The sequence below is a fragment of the Labeo rohita genome, chromosome 2 (genome assembly GCF_022985175.1).
Source record: "Labeo rohita strain BAU-BD-2019 chromosome 2, IGBB_LRoh.1.0, whole genome shotgun sequence".
Classification (NCBI taxonomy): Eukaryota; Metazoa; Chordata; class Actinopteri; order Cypriniformes; family Cyprinidae; genus Labeo; species Labeo rohita.
The window spans coordinates 15,708,903-15,733,243 of NC_066870.1; the positions used below are offsets into that span (position 1 = coordinate 15,708,903).

Genomic DNA, 24,341 nt, shown 5'->3' on the forward strand with positions numbered 1-24,341 from the left:
AAACTTATGATAATGTCAGATAACTTCGATAGAAAGGTATGTAATAGATTACATTCATCCAAAAATTCACACAACTGTTAATATTTACATTATTATTATACATTATTATAACTATTAATACTTTGTTGACAAATCACCAAGCAATGCTTCATTTTGTTGAGTCTGTGTCGCATTAGCAATTAAAGAAAAAAAAACATTTAAGTAAAACATGGTCAAAGTGTCTGAATATTTTTTGCTCCCAAATTTGTATCATGTTTACTGGTAGTCCACTGTATGAAGAATTTCTGGGTATAATACATGTCGCAGTTTATTTTATTTTGCTATCCTCACTTAAATGAACTAATGAACTATAGTGTCCTGCACCCACTAGTAAAAAAAAATATATCAATATGTTTTCCCCTTTTTTGAGATTTTATACAAAACCCTAAGTTTAAAAACAGGCAGGGCAGAGAAAATGCAAATGTAAAACAAAAAATGATTTTTGAGTCATGGTCATAACATATATTGTTTTGTCTGTGCTAAAACAAACATTAGACTGCTCTTTAAATTCAGTTCATCTCCACTCTTTCCCCACTCGTTTTCCAAAACATTCATGAGTTGATATATTATATAAATACATTTTGCTCCATCTGTATATACATGACCGCATAAGAGACTGTTGGCAGATTGAGGGAAATAATTAATCCCGTCATCTTGTTATCAGCCGCTCCGTATCAACTAGGTACATCTGGCCTTTCAGACCTTCTGCCGACCTCCCTATGTCAACATGTGCGGACCCTTAAAAGCAGCAGTATGTCAGGTAATAAAATATATTCCTCTGGCTTCGTGCAAGATGCTAATGCTGTCTTGGAGACATGCCAGAAATGCTCTCCGTTTCATTTCTGATCAGCAGATGCTCGAGTGACGAATAGTATCAACATCCAAATGTACACCTTTGGTTTCCCCCGTGTAATTAGTCAGCGGTGAAACTTCACTTTCTAAACATGTCAACGTTTATAAAACACAGAGAGGGCAAGAAAAATGCGAGCGTAATGGCAGGAGGGACGTATGGGCGAAAAGGAAAGGTTTTCTCGTGGTTTCATTTCAGCTGAAATCTAAAGGTCAAACGCTGTTACTAAAAGCAGTAGTTCCGCGTGAGGCGTGCGCTCGAACGCTTCCCGTGCAGAAGATTTCAGCTTATTCCCCAGATGTGAGTACATTATGATTTCTTTTATATTAAAATAAAGAAATAAAAAATTACTCGATACGAGCCGCTGTCGATAGCAACCACTTCTCGGAGAGGAACACGCAGGGGTTTGTTGTCAAACCAAATTACACACATTCTTTCCATGGATAAACCGTAGCCTGAATAATAAGCAGCCACAAAAAGTGGGTCAGGGTCGTCATGGAGAGAAATAGAGGCAAAGGGAGAAAAGAGAGAGAGAGAGAGAGAGAGAAGGGGGGAGTGTTTCTCTCTTTGCTCCCTAGCATTCAATATCAAGAGTGGCAGTCATCTTTGACTTCAAATCATTCCTCTGATGAATAACCTTTGTCTGTACTGCATTACGGCACAAAGTGATTTCTTTTTCCACCCCCCCTCCTCAAAATGGCAATTTTCTGAGAGCCTGAAGCTGAACTGAAAGCGTCTTCATTCGTGTTCCACCACTGTAATTTATTACAGTGAGCTAGAGTGACTTTCATGACTACCTATAGAGGCACTCTGATATTAGGCCCAGAGATGAGGATGAAGTATAAATCACTGCCTGGCTCTTATTGAATTGGTACGATTTCATGTCGAGCCGAGAAACCGTGTTGGGCTTTTCCCCTCTGCGCTTTGCCTCCAAGCCGTCGCGCGGATTTATTTCGGAATATATGGCAACGTAATGCACGTATTCATTTCTATCAGTTGATTGGTGAAAGCCCCACGCTGAGAGCTAAACCAGCCTCCTATGTTACAATTATCTTCACAATGGCCCGACTTAGATATGTGAAGAATGGCAATTTGCGTTTGGAGGGGGGTGGGGATGGAAACGCCATGACGCAGCTGTACTGAGGCAGCCGAGCTTCGGGGAAACATTTTGAATTTATTGGTTTAATGATTCATGAATGATGACATATTCTTCTTTTCTCCCAACGCTCCTCGGCCGTATTGTTGGCGTGAAACGCTTTATCGGTTCCCGCGGCTCGTGGTTTTTGGTCACTGGTGTCGGCGCAATTAGCTTAAATTAAACCATTAGCGGAGTCTAATGTCAGCTTCCCCTAACCGAGTCGTCAGATATGCTTCGACACTGACTGAATCTCATCTAAAACAGAGCTGACCTGAAAAAAGACGGGGGACGGGGGATAAAAATGATTAAGTTTCAGAGTGAGCAGCCAGTGGCTTGTTAAATATCCTTTCAGAGTGAGACAAAATTACAGTGTATCATAATTTACTGCCTCAGGAATCCCGACGGAGGTAAATGAAGGCATATTTCACTGGAGACCAATAGATGGTGACATGACCACTTAATTGCTTTATTTTACGATTGGTTGAGGGGAAAATTTGGTTTGATAAGGCTGTTTGAACAAGTGTTTTCCAGCACCGAAAGCCCAAAGACAACATTTATTCTCCTTGTTTGTCTTCGGTGTCTGTTTCGTTTCTGTATTTTGATAAATGGTGCAGATTTTGGTGCAGCTGTGCGGGGTCAACGGTGTTTAACTCGTGTGGGAGAGTGTTTAAGTGTATCTGCTCACTTGAGGATGTTTGCAGCTGAAAGGTAGGTCACGTTATTTTTATCTCAACAGGAGTGGGGTGTGTGTATGTGTGTGTGTGCTACTTTTGGTGTTTGGGATACAGTCCGACATATGTCTACACCAATGTCCCACAATGCATTTCAACCACAGAACAGCTAGTTGAAGACATGAAACCTTCCGCATGACATGGTGACCCCTTACAAACAACCACATGAGAGCACTCTCACCAACACAGAGCGTTACACAACACATTTACAGTGTTGTAGTGCAACTTCCTCGTCATTATATTGCGAATATGTATAGATATACACAACTAGACATGTAGGTCACGCTTAAAAAATGATTGCTGATTAAATACAAAATATCAGTAACACTTTACAGTAAGGTTCATTAGTTAACTACTTGAACAATACTTAATTTTAACATTTACTAATGCATTATTAAAATCAAATGTTGCGCTTGTTAACATTAGTTAATGCACTCTGAATTAACACGAACTAACAATGAGCAACTGTTTTTTTGCATTAACTAACATTAATAAAGATAAATAAATGCTGTAATAAATGTATTGTTTATTGTTTGTTCATGTAAAGTTCATGTTAAAAAAAATCTATAATATATATAAATTTTGAAATATTTTTACAATTTCAAAAACAATTATATTTTAATTATATTTTTTCAATTATATTTTATTTATAATTTAAATTTTCTTTTTGTGATGCAAAGCTGATTTTACAGCAGTCATTACTCCAGTCTTCAGTGTCACATGATCTGCCAGAAATCAGTATAATATGTGACCCTGGACCACAAAACCAGTCTTAAGTAGCACCAGTCTTAATTTTGTATGGGTCAAAATTATAGATATTTCTTTTATGCCAAAAATCATTAGGATATTAAGTAAAGATCATGATCCATGCAGATATTTTGAACATTTCCTATATATATATATATATATATATATATATATATCAAAACTTAATTTTTGATTGGTAATATGCATTGCTAAGAACTTCATTTGGACAACTTTAATGGCGATTTTCTCAGTATTAAGATTTTTTTTTTGCACCCTCAGATTTCCAAATAGTTGCATCTCGCCCAAATATTGTACTATCGTAACAAATTTATTTAGCAACTTATTTATTCAGCTTTCAGATGAGGTATAAATCTCAAAAATGGACCCTTATGACTGGTTTTGTGGTCCAGGGTCACATATGCTGATTTGATTCTCAAGAAACATTTATTATTTTCATCAACGCTGAAAATTCTTGTACTAATTCATCTTTTTTGTGGAAATCCTGACTCTTTAGTATTCTTTGATTAATAGAAAGTTCAAAAGAACAGCTTTTTGAAATAGAAATCACTTAATGGATCCTTGCTAAATAAAAGTATTATTTAGTATTATTTAACTTTTGAATGTATATAATGTACTGTATATACAAGTACATGTTTCCCAATTTGGTAACACTTTACAATAAGGTCCATTAGTTAACCTAAGTTAAGAATTATTAGCCTTAGTTAATTATAATTTCAGCATTTACTAATGCTTTATTAAAATCACAAGTTGTGTTTGTTAACATTAGTTAATGCACTGTGGACTAACATGAATAAACAATGAACGACTGTATTTTTATTAACTAACATTAACAAAGATGAATAAATAGTGTAATAAATGGATTGTTTATTGTTCATTCATAATGTTAACACATGACACCTTATTATATAAGTGTTACCACAAGTGACTAAAGTGTCCAAATCTTGTTTGTGGCCACTACATATATCCAGTATATAATTAGTACCACCTTGTAATTGATAATTTTCATATTTTGTATTGCTGATTTCACCACATCAACGTTTGAACAGGCAAATGGCTGATATGTTCCAGCACTGGCAGCCGGTCCCTGTGCCCATGAGAGACGAGCATGAGTAATTTATGTAGGGTAGTGTTTCTGAGACAAGGACCCTTGAGAAATCTAATCACTCTCAACAGACTCGAAGAATTTGTCCTGGTGCATCAGGAAAATGGACACAAACCCCCACCCAAAACCCTCAGGCCGTCCTTGTTGCGGGGAGGTAAGCTACACTAAATCACGCTAATCGCAAAACCGATAGACCCCAAAAATGTCAACAGGTGCGACGCACTGAAAGGATTAACATTTTTCTGCCTGTATCTTTATACAGAGGGGGGAAAAAAGAGACAACAAGAAGCAGGAGCCAGGATGACCTGGGTGGACGGCTGCCAGCAGCCAGCTGAAAGGGCTGCAATTTCAGCTATTGTGCGAGGAGAAAAAAACTGTGCCAAGTCCCATTACGTGAAATTGAATTTAACCTCCAACGCGATTAATTCAGATGTTGGGTGGTTTTTTTCTTACCCCATGGCTGAATGCCATGCACGGTGGCTTATTAAAATATGAATCTGCCTTCTTTTAAATTAGGAAGTGCCCTCGTCACACCTGATTGACATGGAGAAGGTAACTCAGTGCATTCGGGCACAATTAACCAGCTATTTTTATCAACAGCAAGAGCTTGTAAATGAAAATTTAATGAACTCTGCTGTTTACATTAATTTAAGTCCACCTTACAGTTGTAATCAATAGCAGAGCTCTTGCCATCTGGTGAAAACACGGAAAGCCACAAAGAGAGTTGTGTTCAGTCATTTTCCTGCTAATTTGCAAAACACGAAAGACAATTAAGCGGAATATCCGGGAAATCAATCCGCTAATCCATCATTTACCCTGACACTACGTTGACGGAAGGGCGACGTGCGACTCGTCGCGGGCGCCGATAGCAAATCAAAAGGGCCATGTTCATTACGACAGGCCCCTCCCCGAATCTCCCACAGAAACGTCCGTATTTAGGGGGAAAAAGCGACACCCTTGAGCGGGCTACTCGGCTTGACAAAAGCTCCCAGCAGGAGCTGACCGAACTCACACATCAGGCTCTGTATCTGAACGCAGTACAATGGGCCACTGTGTTCTCATCCTCGGCTCGGCTTCAGTCAACAGCACAGCAGTGCTTCACGTCGCCAGCGCTGCCCGGCTTATTACAGCGACACGACACGACACGACACGACACGAGAGAACGGGAATGCTATCAGCAGTGGACATACATAGAGAAAAAAAGTCCCAAGCATCCCCTCCACATTTGTTCCATTCAATCTGCGACTCAGGCTTTGAATTCAAACCACTGCACTATTGTATTCTGTTTGTGTGAGTGTCAATAAAGCAATAAGGCACAAAAGAAAAGTGTGTTACAGTGATTTTACCAGGGCTGACAGGTAGAGATCTAGCAGTATAACCTTTTCTTCAACAATTGTTTTATTTATTTATTTATTTTTTACCACCACCACTACCACCACAAAAAAAAAAAATAATAATAATAATAATAATAATAATAATAACAGTTTGACATTTAATATATTATTTGAGTCAAAATTATTATTAATATCAATAATAATGAATGATATTTATAATATATAATTTCAAATAGAAATTAGAATTAGAATTAAATTAGAATATAGATTATTATTGGAATTTACATTAATAACAATAATATTAATTTATATTCATATATTTAAAATTAACCAATATTGTCATTAATAATAATTATTATATATTGATATTTAATATATTATTTGTATATAAATTAATATTACTATTAATGTTAATAATAACAAACTGATATTTATAATATGTTACTTGAATATAAATGATCATAATTCACAGTAATACCATATATTAAATATTAATCAATATTATTAATAATAATACTAATAGCAGTGGTACTAGAAGTTTGACATTTAATATATTATTTGAGTATAAATTATGCTGATTAATGTAATAAATAATAGATTGATATTTATAAAATAGAATATAAATTAAGAATATAAATTACTATCATACTAAATTAATAAATTAAAATTGTCAATAATGATATATTTATATTCAAATATTATATATATTAATCAATATTATTAATAATAATACTAATAATAATAACAGCAGTAGTAGAAGTTTAACATTTAATGTATATTTGAATATAAATTATGATTATTAATGTCAATCATATAATAGACTGATATTTATAATATAGAATAAATTTTTTCATATAAATTACTATTAGAATTGACATTAATAACAATAATAATAGATTAATATATATTATTTGAATATAAATTATTCATTAAATTACTATTAATATAATTACTATTAATGTTAATAATAAATTAGCATTTGTGTTATTTGAATATAAATTATTATAATAACATTAATATTAATTAATATTTATATTATACATGAAATATAATATTCATAATATAAAATCAATATTATCATTAATAATAATAATAACAGATTAATGATATACTATCTAAATATAAATTATAACTATAATGTTAATAATAATAAAAAAAAATGTATATTTATAATATGTTATTTGAATATCAGTCATTATAACTGACAGTAATAACAACACATATATATATATATATATATGGTTTGTTTTTTTTTCTCTCCAGTGACTTTTTATGAAACTGTGGCATCACTGTTCATCAGTGTTCATCAATGTCAGTTTTATTATTCAAATCATAAACTATTTTTCTTCCAAGTAATATATTTCACTATACCAGCTCGCCACATAAATATATTATCTGCAGTCATTTACAGTCATTTAACAACACGCTTTGAACATAGATTTAACAGAATTTAGAATCAGAAATATCCATTTTATATTGCATCTGCACAACTACGAATGAAAATTGTCAAATGGGCGATTTCCCATCCCTATTTTGTGCGGAGCTGAACCTGAGACATTTTTTTGTACGCTTCAGACTGAATTCTCCTCTCTTGGGCTGTTGCTATGGTGCTATGTACTTCCTCCGCAGCTGCCGCCCTGGTGTGGTGGGTGATAAGCATCAGGGATGCTGGGACACAAGCTCTCTTATCTGGACGCATGACCACAATCACTTCCTGTTCATTACCTCTCCTGCTAGGAAAACACATAGGAATTAATGCGGCCTGACCAATGAGCCGCTGCTAAAAACATACACGGAAAAACAAGCTCGGACACTACCGGGCACAAACATCCCATTATGTGTCAATCATCAAAGCTGCTTGTCTGCTTTGATACATTAACGGCCCAACTTATGGGTTAGCTAAACCTAGTTTGACCGCAGCGTTTATGCCACGACGCAATAACAGCCCCTCTATTAGAATGCAGGTCTCGTTCCCTGTCAGGAAATAAAGATTGCTTTATTGATACATGCTGTTGCCATGACAAGCATCCACCAGATCCATTCAGAGCAAGATTTCGGCATCATTTTGTACAAATCTGGCCTGGCTAATGAGTTTCAGCCTGATCAGCATCACATGGGTCTCTATGGCATCCTCAGATGTGCACAGCGCCTGCATCGCTATTTGCCTATTGCCGATTGTAGTTTTTTACATAAAGCTATTGATTAAGGACTAAACCTGAGAACATGTATGTCTCATTCTTCTCTTACTTGGATAATGGTGCCTTGGAAGTTATCTCTCCAACTCTAGTCTCAAGCATATTTGCTAAGAGGACAAAAATATCTCTATCATATTACAGTATTGATTGCGGGAGAACCTGAGCTGCAAATTTACTTTGAAGTTTCCTAAGGAAAACATGACATGTAATGATATTAATCAAATAGAGTGATGCTACACATGGACTTTATGAGGGTACAAAGACTAAAAATACCTTGATGATATGATATTCATACTTGCTCCATTACAATCACAACCATAATGAAGGCAAAAGTAAATTAGTGCAAGCACTTTCATCTTTCAAGTACAATAGATTTTTTTACAGTACAGTTCACCAAAAAAAAAAAGATTCAGTCATTGGTTTTCCTATCTCATCTTGTTTTAAACTGACATTTTTGACTCTTTATAGAGACAAAACAGACAAAACAAATAAAGAAATTCCAAAAAGGTTTCATAAAAGTAGTCCATATGGTCTGTATAACTTTGATTTTGGTCTGTTTCCTACATAAACGTATTATGTGGGTTCAAAAGACATATATATCAAACAAGTCATAAAAATCACTTTTATGGTTGTTTTATGATGTTTTTTCCCTTTTTGAAACTTAACAGATGTGGTTAAAAAATTCCACTGGAAAAAAAAATAATAATAACCTCACAAGTGTTTGGAACAATATGAGAAAATAATTTAAAACATATTCCTTTTTGCAAACCTATCTTTTTAATCTCATTTATAGTTAATAATCGGTAAACGGTAAAACATTACAATAAGGTTCGTCAGTTAACATTACTTAACTACATTAACCACTAGTTGACCACATTTCACAAAAAGTTGCATGTGAAAATGCACTGTAAACTAAGATGAACAAACAATGAATGACTGTGTTTTTATTAACTTAACATTATTAACTTAACATTAACAAAGATAAATAAATAGCGTAATAAATGTAGGGTACAACAGGGCTAAAGGCATACATTAAGAAAAAACGTTTACTGCGCCTAAAATGTATAATTGCAGACAAAATATATACGTTTGTATTGAACATTTATGAAGCAACATATTTTGTGTGACAATAAATACAAAATGCATACAAGTCGTTTATCTTAAAATCTTATAATTGTATAAGGTGACACACGGGATAAAAGGCTCATCAGCATGATGGCAAAAGCCATACCGTATTGATATAAATACTTTAGCTAAAATAATGTGTTTTTTTTTAATAATTTCTAAGTTAATACTTGTTCAAAACAATCACTTTAGCCCTGACAGCAGGGATGCTTTTTACCCCAAAAACCGTAATTTTACATATTCTTTCATTATTTAAAAACTGTTGCTTTAATTATCTTAAACAAAACTGAAAATCATTAAGAAGACGTGTCTCAAAATTAGGGCCGTCAAACGATTAATCGCAATTAATCGCATACAAAAAAATGTTGAGTTTGCCTAATATATGTGTGTGTACTTTGTGCATTTATTATGTGTGTGTGTGTATATATATATATATATATACACACACACACACACACACAAATTAATGTATATATTTCAGAGAAATGTTATTTATGTGCAAAATGTTTTTATTTATATATAATTTATATACAAATTTAAATAAATACATAAACTTGTAAATATTTCTTAAATGTATACATGAATGTGTTTGTATTTACATAATAATTACACACATATATTAGGCAAACTCAAACTTTTATTTTGTTTGTGATTAATCACGATTAATCGTTTGACAGCCCAACTCAAAATATACGCATCCATTTTACTCATACAAATTAAATCTACAACATTTTAAAAAACATTAAATATTAAATCAAATAAGCAAAGAATTAACTTTGCGGTGCTGCCTGCGATTGCGTCAAGGATCAGACAAATTTGCATGTGCATCTTGAAATGTGAATGTTTTAGAAAGTGCTACGCCATGTTTTTGTGCAATCTAGTGGTTTAGTGGAAAATAATATCAAAAGTGCCTTTAACCCAGGGTGCCTTTAGCCCTGTTGTACCCTATTTTTCATTGTTCGTTCATGTTAGTTAATACATTAACTAATGCTACCACAAAAACACACCTTATTGTAAAGTGTTAGTCAGTAAATGACAAACAACACAATTAACAACTGTGGAAATATTTGATTGCTGTTTTTCTTGTGTAATGTATTCATATTATCACATTAGTGTGATGTTTTAAAATAATATTTGGCTTAATCTCACTACAGCTGAGCACCGTGAGTTTCCACCCAGTGAAACGTGTCAAATGCGAGTGTGGCTGCCTGATCTCCGTTAACAGCACTAAAAGCATTAACTTCCTATCTGACAAATTTAAAGGTGCTTCATTTGTCTTCCAAGAAGCAATTTTGTGTTTTAACCACCTGTAGGAAGCTTTGTGACTCTCTCTCCCTCTCTCTCTCTCCCTCTCTCTCTCCCCTTAATGTGCCTCAGGACCTACGGCTGTGAGGTTCATTTGTTTGTGTAGTTTTCTTTGCCCATGTTTAATTACAATGGTGCAGCTGTTCCTCATTTACACTGGGGTCATATATTTGAATGTGTGTGTGTGTGTATGTGTGTGTGCATATCTCTCTCACTCTCTCTTTTTCTCTCTCTCTCTCTCTCTCTCTCTCTCTCTCTCTCACTCTTCAGGGCCTTGTTTGCAGAGAGCAAAAACACAAAGTGTCCACTGCTATCAAACTCAGTGGACTGAAACAGGGATGATTTTGTGGTTGGACTTATAAGCCTCGACCGTTTGAATTGCAATTTTGAAAAAAGAATCTCGTTATTAAAATGACAAAGGAACTATTTCCATCTTTTAAAACACACATAACACCTGTGTAATGCTAATTTGCATTTACACTAACAGGGAAGGCATGAAACCGAATGCCTGGGGGCTTCGAAAAAGCCATGAATTGTTTTATACATCAGGTGTAATATTTGTGATGACAGACTCATTTGCACTCTTATCCAGAATAGGGTAGAAAACTTGCCCTTCCGGACAGATTTTAATATAGTTTGCCTTTTCGTCTTGCGCAGTGAAATCGTGTTGTACTAAATCAGGACTGCAACACGTTATTTTAATTGAAAGGTATGCAGAAATGAATGTTTTAAATGACTTTAAAGCTCACGTTTAATGATGTTTAGAGTAATAGTAGTGGATGAAAGGCTGTGTTAAAGGCAGACAGTCTCATATCCCAGCTAATCTGATGCTAAGCCCCAACCGCAAAACTTTTCAAAGTGTTTCTATAAAACAAATGGGTTTGGAACCATTTTTGACTCCATTTTCTATCCTTTCAGCGGGAAACCGCGAAGAAGGTATGACTAATACAAAACAAAATTGAGTATGACTTTCTGCTGGTTTCCTGTTGAAATGAGCTCCTTGTTTTCTCTGTCCACCGCCTTTCATTTCCATTTCACTTGTAGCTGTCCTGATAAGGTTTAAGTCTCTTTGAATTACCTTCTCTTTTGCTTATGAACGGCGTACACACTTGCCGCACGGAAATTAATTGCTCTCTTGTGCGCCGCAGTCAGAGTAACGCATATTTTCATGCCTAATTTTAGGCTCACAAGTCGAGTTGAGTTGGCTGAGTGTGTCCTCTAAAAGCCTGAATGTGTAAACACCCAAAATATGGAACATCGATCAGCCTCAACCCCTCAAATAATAACTTGGGTAAATGACTTGCTTCAAAGCTTTTCACCAGACCATGAACAAGCACTGAGGGGAGTTTCTCTGAAAGTCAAGCGTGCAATTATAACTTTAAGTCTGTTATTTTGGGTCGATTTTGACCTCAAACACAGCTGCTCGCAGTGAGGACAAAAAATAAAAAATAAAAGGGATGTTTGTTGAAAACATCTTTTTCTTCTTGCTCTTAAATTTTGCATGTAGAGGAAACGTCTAAAAACTTTCAAGTACAGTATACACATGAAGCCACATGAAGCTAACTTCTTATATTTAAAAAACATCTATCTATCTATCTATCTATCTATCTATCTATCTATCCATCTGTCTATCTATCTATCTATCTATCTATCTATCTGTCTGTCTATCTATCTATCTATCTATCTATCTATCTATCTATCTATCTATCTATCTTTCTATCTCCATCTGTCTGTCTATTTATCTATCTATCTATCTGTCTGTCTATCTATCTATCTATCTATCTATCTATCTATGTCTATCTGTCTGTCTATTTATCTGTCTGTCTCCGTCTGTCTGTCTGTCTGTCTGTCTGTCTGTCTATTGATCTCCTTCCTTCTGTCTGTCTATCTATCTATCTATCTATCTGTCTGTCTATCTATCTCCATCTGTCTGTCTATTTATCTGTCTGTCTGTCTGTCTCCGTCTGTCTGTCTGTCTATTGATCTGTCTCCTTCTGTCTGTCTGGCGATCTATCTATCTATCTATCTATCTATCTATCTATCTATCTATCTATCTATCTATCTATCTCATCTATCTATCTCCATCTATCTGTCTATCTATCTGTAGTCTCTCTGTCTGTCTCCGTCTGTCTGTCCTTATTTTATTTTATTTTATTTGTATTCTGTTTCTACTTTCAAATGAAAATTGCACCGAAAATAGCTGTTAGTTATGTCAATTAATATTCAATTCAAATTCAGGATTGGAACTCAATTTACAATCCATTATCAGTTTTTACATTTTAATTTTCAATTCATTTTCAATCTTAAAAATTCTACAAAACAGAAACTTTTTCCGGAAAAATTTCATATTAATATTTTTGTGGAAAATGTGACTTTATTTCCAGGATTCTTTGATGAACAGAAAGAAAAAAAAAAAAAAAAAAACAGTTTCATCAAGTTCATCAAGTATTACTATTTTCCAAAAAATTCATATGATTCCAAATATATGAACAGTTGTGTTCATCAGTACTATTTAATCACGTAAACCAAGGGATCAGAATGCTCACATCATGCTGAAACAACATCACGATTAGTGCAGTATTGATGTTTTGCACGCCACCCTACTTTTTGCGCTTATAGGTTTTGATTACAGCTAATGATAAGCCTCAGAGCGTGGAGTCCATTTTGATGATTATGTTCCAGAGGAGAAAGGTGTGGGGCCCACCTGTTCTAGTGCTGCTGAAACACGATCCCACACTTGTCACAAGACAGCGATCGGGAACTTGCAACGTGTCCTTCCTGATCGCAGGAGAACAGAGGACCAGGCATCAAAAGGCTGACAGGTGCCACTTAAACACCAAAGACTGAGCTGAATGAGGGGAAACGCAACAGGCCATTAGTTCACCTACAGATGGGCCCACAAAGGCCAGGGTGTGCTCCTTCACAAAGCTGCCGTGTGCGTATTGGTCCTGACGTGTTGCTAGAAGTCCCTCCACACAATGGAGAGGCTGGCACTATTATTGCGGTCAGAATAACACACCAAGCATGCAAACAAACACTTGAATGTGTGTTTAACAGATGCTGGATTCATTGAAACCGCACAGATGCCATAAAACAAAACGGAAAACTTTGGGAATTAAATAAACGGTGAATTATGTCGCCTTGTGTGTTGATGACACACGCACTCAAAAACTACAAACAACGGAAAATGAATTATTATGCTGAGAGTCCTTTGAAGATATCAGCAATTAGACCGATGGCAAAAGAGGATGTTTGGGATATTTTCAGGCTGCTCTAAAAATCCTGGATCCGCACCATAACTTTCATTACATTCTGTGAAAAAAAAAAAAGCCTTTATGTGAAAATGATTGCAATATGTTTCATAGTGAGATTAAACCAAACAATTAAGCTATTCTGGATTGGTTTTCACAAAGCCATCTGTTTGGATGTTTCCTCAAACTGGGAGCCTAATCAGCTATTCATATGTAGACTGTCATTGGGCAAAGCAGACCCAAAAAATGAGATGCCTCCAATGAATCGCAATCACAGATTTGTGCCAGAGTTTTCTCGACGCGCGTGGCGGCCCGGAAAAAAAAAACCCATTCCCCCAGCCAAAATAAAGCGAACACATGTCCAGATTTTATGATCATTATGTTCAGCTACTTAATGAGTTGATCTTTTGGCATTTTCTGCATCACACTGCACTGGCTGATATGCTAGCAGAGATGGAAGCTAATTATATTGAGAAAATAATCTTATTCTGTAACAAACATGGCTGCAACGCTATGTCACATTTGTTTGAATTACACGCGAGGCAGACTCAAAGATTGGAGAGGGCTGAACTGGGACTGACTACTAGCATCGTAAACACAGATGCAGACGACGTAAACATGTCACTAAAATTCGAGGCCGTAAAATGCAACTGAACGCTGTCTTTCTCACAGGAATGCTCGTGTTTACGGCCTTGCATTTTCCACAGTGACAAAGACAAAAATGGAACATACCAAGCAAGCAAAATTCCCTCTTTTTATCCCCCCACACACAAAGTGACGCCTTAGCACTTCGGCACAGGTTTCTTCTCACTGACTGCGGCAAGCTCTTTTCACTTCTTTACAACATGCTTAACTTATGCAGATCTTTCTTTGTCATTTTCGCATTTAAATGCACCACTGATAGATTTCCCAAACCACCTAGGCTGATTGCAGATACCACATTATTTTCCTTGAATCTGTTTTGCAGGTTTGTCCCTCTGGGTCTGTGAAACAAGCAGTGACAACAATAATCATTCTTCCAGCATAATTAACAACACTTCTGTAGGCTTGGAGATCATGACCGGCAATCATTCTGGACTAGAGGTGCGCTGATTACACTTTTTCTTTCCAGATACAGAGTAACGATTCAGTGCCAGTGCTCTTTTATTCACTGTACACCTCACTGGTGAACTGACTAGGGCTACACAAGCACGTAACTGCATTAAATAAGAAAAATAACTATTTTTTAATTAAACAAATAAACAAATCAGGCTTTTTTTAACTTTTTCATGCTGCAGGTTTTGTTTAGAAACCCTATATTAGTGTGGGGCGGTTTGACAGTTTGTCACGTTTTTTCCCTGACTGTGCCTTTATATGAATCAGAATGCATGAAACAGTTGTGAAACAACTGCATTTTAAAATCACGATCCAGAAAAACATGTTACATAGCGTGAGCATTTTTTGATGTAAATCAGAGGGTATCGTTTCAAAATTTAAAGCAAAAACATCTGAACAGAAACAAAAACAGCACACAGACTGAATTGAAAATGCAAATTCACCCTCTGACAGCAGGTGGCGCTTATGGAACAGCAGTGATACAGCATTTCCTTGGTTACCACTGTAAACAAATAAGTGCTGTGCCTTTAAATACGCAATTAATATTCATTATCCAACGGTAAGATGAAAAGAAAATACTATCTAAACTTTTCTAAAGACATATCTCTCTCAGAGATACATCCATAAACCCTTCACTATTTAGGATTTTCTTCCTATATTTAGCGCATTGTGAACAGTGAGCTCAATCTTTCTGCTACAGGATTTTCTCCTCTTTTTTTTGTCCTTTTTGCGTAATTCAAACTGGTTTACCGCTTGAAGCGGTATATCGCACAACACCACTCCATAGGTAGCTATATATTTGATATAGTTTGAAGTACGATATTAAAAGTTAAATACGTTTATATTGTCATTTTACTAAAGGCAAAAAATAATAATTTAAATATTTAACAATAATTAAAAATTCTTTGTATAGCACTCTTACAATAAATATTGGTCCCAAACCCTGAATTAAACTACTGGATTATGCAGCATTAACAGTAGCCGGATTTCCATCCAAAGTTGCTAATTTAACGTATGCGCAAAACTGGAATATCGCATAAAACGTTTGTGAATAAGCGCCGTTTCCATTCAACAAGTCAAAGAAAACAAAATCATCACTTCCTGATAAACTTGCACTAAATATCACTAAGAATAATAGAAGCCACTGAATGTAATAATTTTCATGTAATAAATTACAGACGAAACACAATAAACGTGGTCGTTGCTTTCGGAGGTGGAATCCTACTGTTTGGGAATGCAGTCGTTTAAGACAGTACTGGGAGGCAATTATACAAAAATACTTTGACAGACTTTCCTCGGCATTTCAGAATGACAATAACGTCAAAGTCACATGACTTCTTTGATGCGCATGGAGGAATTTATATGGAAAATGCGTTTCCATCCATTATTCGCATTAACCCTTTTTTGTGCATTAAGGGATTTTTAATCTAAATGTGGCATTTCCATCACTCTTTTCTCATGCAGTACTTCAAAATGCACATAAAAACAGGATGATAGAGCTAAAAACTGAAAATCTTCAGTCTGGCAATTATCTTTGCTAAATCCAAAATATATGAAAACCCGTTTATTGGAAACCTGGCTGAATTCAAAACCAAATGTGACACACCAACTTGAATATGCAGAATTAAGAGGAACGAATAATTTTCTGTAAATAACAACTTCACTGTTAGTCTGTTCCTCCCAAAGCTATCAAATGACTGTGAATATAGCTCAGAAGTCACATGACTGCATTCATTATACTTTTATGGTATTTTTATTTATTTTTAAGGAGAATGATCAGTCAGGTCTGGTATCCAGGTATTGGATGCCAAAAGAAATGTGGCGTTTCGTGATAGAGCAATAGAGAGTTACTGATAGAGAGCGTCATTTATGATGTGCAAATAAACTGGTGCTGTGCTACAGTTCCTGTGTGAGTGTTTGGACAGTATATTATATATTTAATATCCACATATGGGAAAATTATACATGGATATGTCCGTGAAGTCAAAGCAAACAAACCGAGCAGATTTTCTACCACATAATGGAAGGAAGTGTGATGAAACAAGCCCTCACGTAATGGTCTTATATAATGAGTGTGTGTTTGTGTTTATGATTGTGTAGTTGAGCTGTATGTTGACCTGTAGAGTCGTAATGAACAGTAGCCTGAGCCACAGAGCCTGTCTCTTTAGATATGCACACATGATATGCAATTAAAAACTCTATTCACATTCCAGTGAGGCTGTCAATCAGAAGCAAATCCTTTTTGACAGTAGCCAGTGAACCGTGCCAGCTAGCCACTGAACAGGAACTCAAACAGTAATGGCTTTTGTTACCAGCAAAACCAAATTTGGATGCAATTAAGTTGACCTTAAATGAGAATATATAGATATTGCAGAGACGAGACAATAATTGGATCTCGCTGTGTTCGTTGTTTCTTTCAGCAAGTGTACATTTTAGTTTATTAACTGACAATTGGTTTAGAAGCTGCTGCAAAGATAACAGTAAGAAGCTACTAGAAATATTAAATGTAAAGACCTAACAATACACATTAAAAAACGTCAATCTTTTGCAAAGATATCTGCCAAGTGTAGCTGGAGATGTCATCATACAGAAAAGTATGAGGAAAACAATGTCTTTGTGCTGTTGTGCTTGGAGCTTGACCTAGGCACAACATGAGCAAAGATCACAGCCTATGTCAACATTTCGCATTTATGACAATCCACCCATGTGTGGCCGGCCGGTGTAATGTTGACATTTGCTGTTGACATAGGAAAAACTCCCAGATATCCGTCAGTGGAAGGACATCTCTGTTTAAAGGGAGAGAGCAAGCCGCTTTGGGAGTTACAGCACAATGCTTTCAAAACTATTCAAACATGAAGGTGTTAAAGCCCTAAATGCTACACTTAACACCTGTCTAGGCATACTGACATCCCACATAACTTTTAATAATGCATATACAGTTGAAGTCAAAAGTTTACCTTGCAGAATCTACAAAATGTTATTTATTTTTACCAAAACAAAACAAAACAAAACAAACAAAAAAAAAGCATTAAGAGCCGGAGGTGAAAACTTTTGGAATTTGAAGATCAGGGTAAATTGAACTTATTTTGTCTTCTGGGGAACACGTAAGTATCTTCTGTAGCTTCTGAAGGGCAGTACTAAATGAAAAAACTATCATATTTAGGCAAAATAAGAAAAATGTACACATTCTCATTCCGTTCAAAAGTTTACACCCCTGGCTCCTAATGCATCATTTTTCCTTCTGGAGCATCAGTGAGTGTTTGAACCTTCTGTAATAGTTGCAAATGAGTCCTTCAGTTATCCTCAGTGTGAAAAGATGTATCTCAAAATCATGCAGTCATTGTTGGAAAGGGTTCAAATACACAAAAATGCTAAAAAAACAAAGAATCTGTGGGACCTGAAAGATTTTTCTGAAGAACAGCAGGCAGTTTAACTGTTCACGACAAACAAGGGACTCATGAACAACTATCACTAAACAAAAAAATAAAACACAGTTGTGGATCATTTAGGTAACAACACAGTATTAAGAATCAAGTGTATGTAAACATCTTTTATGTGAAATCTTATTTTTTTATCTTATTTCTTATTCAGGTCAGTAATAAATTAAGAAATTTTGGCTTTCATGTATATTTCATAACAATATATGGCACTTTCATAAACAGAGCCTGAAACTCTTTTTAAATTTTTTTAAACAAATGATCAGTGAAAAGATGCGCTTAACTTTCAGAAAGAAACAAACAAACAAATAAAGATAAATTAATTCAGGACATTCGATGGGAAAACGACTTCTCATGCTAGGTTAATTTTATGTTAGTTTACCAAACATATCTAAAAGTTCTTATGCATGTCTCTAATGATTAAAACTGCCAGGAAACAGTAAAAACTGTATATTTAATTAACTCATAACATTCATACCAACCTAGTGAAGTATTAGAAATCTGTTTTATACCTTTATAATATACTGACAGCCAAAGTTTACCGCAAGATTTTTCCACAAGCTGAGGTAAATACAAAGTGCATAGTGTCATTCACACAAATACCATCCTGGTAACATGGAAAGTGCCACATGATTTATATTTATAAGCTTCAGTCTGAAGAAGAGCCAAGAACAAAAACAATTTTTGGATTTTTGTGCACCAAACCACTTACCAGTATGACATCACGTGAACGATACAACATCAAATACAAACAAGACTGCTGCACGCATTGATTTCCTCTCACATTTAGGAGTGTGGTTTGATCAGCGCTCTAAAGGCCGAGGCTGGAGGGGGGCACGAATGAAATGCCCACTCAGTCTCACCCTGTCATCACATCACTCTTTCTGAGAAGCAGTGACCTGGTAAACAGAGATTACCAGTGCTAGCTCCTCTCTGAGTCAAATCAGCTTCTACTTTCAGTAAAGCCCGTTAGCTCCTTTGTTTAAAATGCACATTCATGTAATGATCATTGCAGTTTGAGTAGTAGAAAGTACTTTCTGGGGGGGGTTTGAGTACTGCTCTTGACTAACAAACACAAAAGACAGCGTATAATGTCAGGGTCGACATCCCGGGACCCTCTGACATCCAGGACCACCAAAGATCTCAGTAATTTCTACTTAATTGAAAATGCCTGTGGCTAAGACACGCACACAGCAGACTTTATATTACGGAGCACGGCCCATGACAGCAATACATATTTGAGATATCTAATTTCTCATCCGTTTTTAATGCAATCGCCTTAAGAGCAGGAATGTACTAACATTTTTACAAAGACTTCAAAACCACAGACAGATGACTTAGGAGACTTTTGTCCGTAATTGTAATCAAAAGAGCCTGAGTTTAATTTTGCAGGTTTTCCACTGACAAATGTTTATAGGTGTCTGTCTTGAGAGAGAAAATGTAAAAACTAAAGCCATATGTTTGCTGGGTATTAAAATGCACGTCAATAAAAATTCACAGGCCTGTTCTGCTCACCAACTCTACTGTTTGCACAGGCAATTCAATCCTTTTGTATAAGCCAAATTCATTCACTGAAACAAATTAAACATGAAATTTGAATCTGAAAAACTGAAATAGTATTTCCATCACTTGAACATCATTCAAACCTTGCCCAAATAGTTCGACTGGACTTCTGCTGTTCCAAGTCTTGACAGCGCACAAGATTGCAGACTGTAAACAAGCAAAACCTGTGAAATCTGGGAACGTACAAGCTCTCGCCATTCCTTAAAACCACATCAACGACGGACTTACAAGACAATGAGTCATGCGTAGTGTTAACAGCTTGCTTGCATTATCTCATTGGCTGTAATAACTTCGAGCCTGCAAACTCCATTAAAGCAACGACTTGAGCACCAGCTGAAAGTCATTAGGCATGAAATAAATCATTGACTTTGATATAGGTCGGCTTCGGCGGAGTAGTTTTGTTGGCCATTAATGGTCAGGGGCTGCATCTTTGCCGGTTTTTATAATCCTAAACAGACTGTAATCCAATCCTACCCATGATGCCACACTCTCCCGCTCACTCTCTCTCCAGAGTACCCCTCAAGACCACTCTTGACTTCCTTAACAGCAGCGCTCGTGTATTAAAGCACACATCCAAGGTGCAGATTCACATTCAAAGAGTCCTCTACGGGGTCTTCAAATTCAAATTTAATTGCTTTTGCATTTATTTGCTTGCCAAACGCTTTCCAAGCAAACCTGTGTCCTGTGACAAAAATGCCAGAGTAGGTAGAACGATAAGCATAGGGCGATAAGCGTGGCGCAGGAAGTGCGGAGCATTAGTGTGTTCAAAGTTGCCCGTTTTTTTTTTTTTAGACAAACGTGTACCTTTCACTGCACAAAAAGCATCGCGCTAGGCAAACACAGACTTTCCTGCATTTACAGGTTTTGCTGAACTGCAGAAAATCCACAACAAAGTGCTCTGCAACTGAAAGTCTTAAACCAGCATACGTCTCAAGGCTCGGAACGAAAATCCATAGCGTGTGAATAAAGATACACTGCTTGTTTTTATATCTTTCTGTCCACATCAAACAGAAAGAGTGCGGGCCGCAGTCTTCTGGGATCTGAGGAGAGCAGGTAGGGAGGAAGGTAATCAGATGGGGGGCTTTGTGCACAGACTGAATCAGTCCCACTGGCAGCGTGACCCCCGTTTAGCCACATACCATCAATTTCTGTCTATTTGTTCTGTAGATACCACACACCACTGTCACAATCTCACTTGTTTGCTCTGCTGTGTGTCCCCCCACCACCGTCACCCCCTCTCTCTCTTTCTCACTCCTCCAACTCCAGCTCCCCTCCTCCCTCTCTTTTCTGAATTGCTAAGATGAAAAATCTCGAGTGGAGTTGATATAGGCTGACTTGCCTCTGCAGTAAAATTACACTATATAGATTATATCTGAAAGCCCTTCCCCTCCTTTCCCTCCCTCTTCCTCTTCTCCCTACCCCCGTCAACCTCTTTTCTCTCCTCTCTGGTTTTATAAACTCAGCAAAGATATTAACAATTTACTGCTGCACATCAAAATTACATCTAACGAATGAATCACTGAAACAATGCAATGAAATTGTGCTTTCAAGGTTTTTTTTTTTTTTTTTAAAAAATAGGGTCTGACACTAAAAATCATCATGATACATCCATAAAACATTTCACTCTGTATGTGACTGCACTTAGACATGGATATGAGACCTATGGCAGTGAATCAAGAAGCATTGAAAGGAATAATACAACCCCAACCCCCACTATATCACCCCACAGTAACCCTACCCCCTCCTCATTCACACACACACACACACACACACACACTCCCTCTCTTTTCCCCATCTCTCTTTATCCTGCGCACATGCAGTGCACACACACAGTAACAGCACCATCATTAGGAGAAATAGAGGAATACAAACCCCACATATCTCTGTTGTTCCTCAGGGACTTGGAGGATAAATTAATGCCGTTGGTAGAAAGTATAAAACATAAATATGATGTGAACCGCGTTAATGAATATACGCACTACACGCACTATTTGTTGTGCAAAGCACAGTTTGTTGATGTCCATGAGTTTGGGGTTGTGATGGTGAGCAGGTGTATTTAAGTAAGCGCGCTACTTCTTGGTACCAACCTAAATAGTGCGTTTTATTATTATTGTTGTTGTTGTTGTTTGCGTCTTATTTACCATCCGCGCGCGGTTTCTATGACAACCCGTAACGGCGTTTTTAAGTTGGCGACGTAAAAGACACGTGAAATGCTGATGTGCGCATTTAAGAGTTAAACAAATAAACATTTATAGTGAGGAAAAAACAAGCAGATGATAAACAAAGTCACCCGGTTTGGATACGCGCTCAATCGCTCCTACTTTCTCCGACTCTCTGTGACAGTCGAGTGAAGTACAAACTTTGAACAAGTCCTCAGCAGTCTTCCTTCAAGTTGAGCCAGGCGAAACTCAAACAAAACACGTTCATGAGGATCCACATCGTAAAAGATCATGCATCGTAAAATGAAGCTTTACCTTATTGCAATACGGTGAGTCCGAATAGTGTGACTGTCCCAGTCGGGAAGGATCTGTTGCTGATGGTGGTGGAGGTTGTGGATAAAATCTCACGTCCATTTCAGTAAAAACATCAACCGGTTCCTATTGCCTTTCCACTAGAAAGCGTGTTCCTCGCTTACTCAGAAATCGCGACGCAAATAAGAGAAGAAGGTGCAAAGTGAGGGCTGAAAGAGGCTCTCTATTGCGCCTCACATCCGTTCCGCGGTTTTCGCAAAAACTTTTATATGAACCTCTACCTCAGTCGCCTTACAATAGAGAGATACCGCGGAAACAAGCGCTCAGGTTTGGAGAGAACAAGAGCATCTGGTGAGTCTGTGTTGACTGCTGTGAGTAGAGATGTGTATCTTCTTGGTGCAGCTGTGGCTCAGTGTAACTGCTCTATGGAGAGAAGCGAGCGCTTTGCCAATGTTCACACACAAAAGACTCGCAAGACACGCGGCGGTACCGCTGAGCGGCCACAGGGGGCGCTGCGATGTGCGCTCCTGCTTCAGGATTTGCATCACTTTGCCTATGATACTGTCTGAACATATGGTGACGGAAGATTCCGTTTAGCTGTGCCAGTATCGCTCTTCGATACGAACATATTTCTGACAGGAGTGTCTTTAGAATATATCAAAATGGCATGATAAACAAGAGGCTACAGCAGTGGTTCAAACCTGTTGGACTGGGTGCATTAGGTGGCTACAGCAAACTTCTAAAGTGCTCGCCAATATTTGTTTACTAATTTATTTAAAGCGATCTTTTAATCTTTTGTCTTTCAGCTTCATTCAGTGTACAAGGAGTAGCCTAAAGCTGGAATCATGTTTTTGTTTTAATTAAAGAACATGCAGTTCTAAAAAGTTATGGAATCATCCAGTTAATCACAGTTAATTGTTTTGAAATGTATCAACAACACTATGAGGAAAGTCAAAAAGTAGTCTAAAAACACAGGTCTACAGTCTACTGACAGCTATGGCAATCCTAAATAAAGAAAACTGTATGTTTAAGATTTTAACCTTTATGAAAGGAATATGTGACCCTGGACCACAAAACCAGTCTTAAGTAGCATGGGTATATTTGTAGCAATAGTTGGGTATGGGTCAAAATGATTGATTTTTTTCTTTAATGGCAAAAATCATATTAAGTAAAGATCATGTTCCATGAAGATATTTTGTAAATTTTCTACCGTAAATATAGCAAAACTTAATTTTGGATTAGTAATATGCATTGCTAACTTTAAAGCCGATTTTTCTCAATAATTAGATTTTTTTTTAGTTTTGTTTTTGCACCCTCAGATTCTAGATTTTCAAATAGTTGTATTTTGACCAAATATTATCATAACAAAGAATACATCAATGGAAAGCTTATTTATTCAGCTTTCAGATGATGTATATATCTCTATTAAAAATAAAAGACCCTTATGACTGGTTTTGTGGTCCAGGGTCACATATGTTGAATAATACACAGCTGAGCCCTTCATACAAACATAAACCTCCACTCCTGGTTTTTCATTTCTCCCTCCCCATTTGCCGCTCCTCCACTCTGCGCCACTCACAGCAAGAAAATTATTAGATGGCGTATGTTTTGAAAAGTGTATTCTTAATACTGATACTGATACTGATTTTAATTTTAATTCTAATTTGTTAACAGTATGTAAACAACTCACTGCTGGGTGAGTTGTTCTGATTAAATGTTTAACCCAGCCTTCTGGGTAGCTTTATTTAACTTAACTATTGCTTAAAAATACTATATTTTTGGCTTAAAAATTAACCCAAAATAGGTTGGAATTTAACATGTATTAATATGTTCAGTGAATTAACATTATTTAATAAGTTGAATAAATAATAATTAAATAATAGTGCTAAACATTTTTTAAATTGCTTAATAAATGTTCACATTTTGATTATTGCTGA

The 24,341-nt window shown here is 36.4% G+C and overlaps 1 protein-coding gene across 2 annotated transcripts in view; it reads right to left on the bottom strand.

Annotated features, from left to right (window-relative positions):
* Window positions 1-22,863, bottom strand: part of tox (thymocyte selection-associated high mobility group box) — a 72,401-nt gene extending 49,538 nt beyond the window's left edge. For both annotated transcript variants that reach the window (XM_051134658.1, XM_051134650.1), the window contains exon 1: window positions 22,408-22,863. In XM_051134658.1, coding sequence (XP_050990615.1) covers window positions 22,408-22,506 — 99 coding nt within the window. In that variant the 5' untranslated portion in view covers window positions 22,507-22,863. The remainder of the gene's footprint in view (window positions 1-22,407) is intronic.
* Window positions 22,864-24,341: the final 1,478 nt, after the last annotated feature.